The sequence below is a fragment of the Anomaloglossus baeobatrachus genome, chromosome 4 (assembly GCF_048569485.1).
Source record: "Anomaloglossus baeobatrachus isolate aAnoBae1 chromosome 4, aAnoBae1.hap1, whole genome shotgun sequence".
NCBI classification, from domain to species: Eukaryota; Metazoa; Chordata; class Amphibia; order Anura; family Aromobatidae; genus Anomaloglossus; species Anomaloglossus baeobatrachus.
In genome coordinates, this window is record NC_134356.1 from 641,645,425 (window position 1) to 641,648,013 (window position 2,589).

Here is a 2,589-nt window from a genome sequence, read left to right on the forward strand (position 1 = left end):
ACCCTGAGAGCAAACTCACTCCGTTAGCCATATGGGTGAGCGGGACCCAACTAGTTCCACACTTCTGGATCCAAATAGTGAAGAAGGTGCCACGGAAAAGGTCACAGGCTAACAAGCAACACCAGGGGCACGGATCCAAGCGTGCGCCCTCTTTGCTGCAGCGGTGTTCAGAATTCTGGTTTACAAGCTGTCGGTGTCAGTATTCTTGGACTGAGTGAGTACGCAGAAACCCTTTCCTCCCCAATGGCACCCCTTCATCACCATCACCGGGCTCCCGGGGCAAAAACCCCCTACCCACGGAGGGGTTAAACACCCTGCTGCCTTACCACTGCTACCGAATTTCCCTAACAGCAGCGGTGGTACCTTATCTTACCACGCACCGTGAGTGGCGTCCGGCTGCTGGCACGGGAGCGGCTCAGTAGAAGCAAGCCAAGCCTTGAGAAAAGTGGTGGTGTGCATGTCCAACCTTTGTTCCACTCATGGTCAGTGGGGCTGCTTTAACCACTTGCCAACGGGGCAATTTTGTGTTTTTGAGCTTTTTCTTTTCCTCACTTTTTTCCAAAAGCCATGACTTTTTAATAATTATTGTTGACAGTTGTATGAAGGCTTATTTTATTGTGGGATAACTTGTAGTTTCAATGACAATTTTTTTAACAGTCAATGTTCTGTGAAAAGGGAAAAAAAAATCCAAATACAGTGAAATTGCAAAAGAAAAAAAAGGGAATTCTTCAAATATCTTTTGGGTTTTGTTCATTGTACTGTAAGAGAGACCTAGCAATATGCTTCTACAGTAAGTACAATTACTGCAACACAAAACTTTCCTATAATTTTTGTTACTATTACAGAAGATCATCACATTTTTTTTTTTTTGTTCTAATTTTTAGTTTGCTTTTTATACTAACTATCTTGCATTCCTTATTCTATTGTGACATTGTCTATAAAAAAAACCAATAAGGTCTTTAGAGTTTCAAAATATTAACTTTTAAATGTTAATATTATCGTTTTGACAGTACAGTTTAAGGCCACATGGACAATGGGACCATATCCTAATCCAGGACATGTTCTACAAAGGGGAAAGATCTGGAAGAACCCATGAGGTGGGCTGGAAAAGTTCCATTTGGATCTGAGTGCAGATATTGCGTCTGAACTCTAGATTCAAGAAACACATCTGCAGACACTACGGCTTTTATAAAATATGTTGTTGAATAATAAATTACATAAAGCATTTTTAACTTCCGTGTTCCTTAAACTGTAAATCAAAGGATTCAGTGTGGGAGTCACTGCTAGGTAAAGGACTGAAAATATCTGGTCAAGTTCCTCGGAATGAGCTGATGGTGGTATCATGTACATACAGAGTAAGGTCCCATAAAATATTAGAAGGATGGTAAGGTGAGAGGTACAAGTGGAGAAGGCTTTTTTCCTTTGACCAATGGATTTTAGGCGGAGAATATTTGCTAAAATTTTACTGTAAGACATCAAAATGAGTAAGAAAGGACACAAACCCATGAATAAAGCTTCCACCAAAATCATCGTCTGGAATTCATAGAGATCACCACAAGAAATCTTCGTCAATGTCTTAATGTCACAAAATATTTGTTTGATGTCTGTGGAGCTACAGAAGGACAAATGTGATGCAAATATTGTAACAAAAAGGGAATTGCAAAACCCAGAAAGCCAGCTACCGGCTACGAGGAGGCCGCACTTTCTCTTCTCCATGATTAGCACGTAATGTAACGGGAAGCAGATGGCAGCATAACGGTCGTAAGACATCATGGTCAACAGCCAAATTTCTGTGCAAGCAAAGGCAGTGAAAAAGTACATTTGTGTAAAGCAAGCAATAAATGAAACACGATTATTTCCAGTAAGAATGATGTCCATTAGCTTTGGAAGCGCCACTGAAATGTACAAGACATCTACAAAGGAGAGGTTACGTAGGAAGAAGTACATTGGTTTCTGCAGATGAAGATCCAGAAAGAGTATCACAAATATTAGCATGTTCCACAGTAGACATATGAGATACAGAACAAGAAATGTGGGAAATAAAAATATTTTTTGACCAAAAACTTTGGAGAAAACTATTATGTAGAAATCAATAACATGCGTCACATTCTCCATCAATGTATATGATCGTAAGGGCTACACCAATCCAGTTTGTAGGGAGTTTCCAAACCAGCGTTTTGTAGAACCTGGGACTTCTTAGGAAACAAAGCAAGGGTTTCCTAAAAGAAAGCAAAAGCTATTACTGGGATAGGGGTTTTTATTGTACCCAAAAATAAAAAAAATGTAAGAGTTTTTTAGTTCTTCTACTGCAAAAATTATGGGAATTACTGGTGTAGTTTTTATAATTCAATATTTTAATATATATTTATTAGATAGATATTTCGCAACGTAGATGGGCAATTTTGTTTAACTGTTTGTTGTTTGTATGTCTTAGAAAATTAATTTCCTACTTTTAGAAAGTCAACAGGAATGTTTCGTCTCTCTAATGGGGTCCTAAAGAGATTTCTTTTCAAGGTAATCTGTTGGCAGGTTTTTGCTACACAATCTGACAGCAACATGATGTAAGAACAGGTACTCTGATTTTAGCAA

The 2,589-nt window shown here is 38.6% G+C and overlaps 1 protein-coding gene across 1 annotated transcript; it reads right to left on the bottom strand.

Annotated features, from left to right (window-relative positions):
• Positions 1 to 1,155: 1,155 nt before the first annotated feature.
• LOC142302743 (olfactory receptor 1G1-like) lies at positions 1,156 to 2,115 on the bottom strand. Its single transcript, XM_075343856.1, has one exon. It carries the CDS (start codon positions 2,113 to 2,115, stop codon positions 1,156 to 1,158), a length of 960 nt encoding a protein of 319 aa, XP_075199971.1.
• Positions 2,116 to 2,589: the final 474 nt, after the last annotated feature.

Excerpts from the sequence above, each read along its gene's own strand:
- LOC142302743 (XM_075343856.1), bottom strand. The coding sequence starts at position 2,115 with ATGGAGAATGTGACGCATGTTATTGATTTCTACATAATAGTTTTCTCC.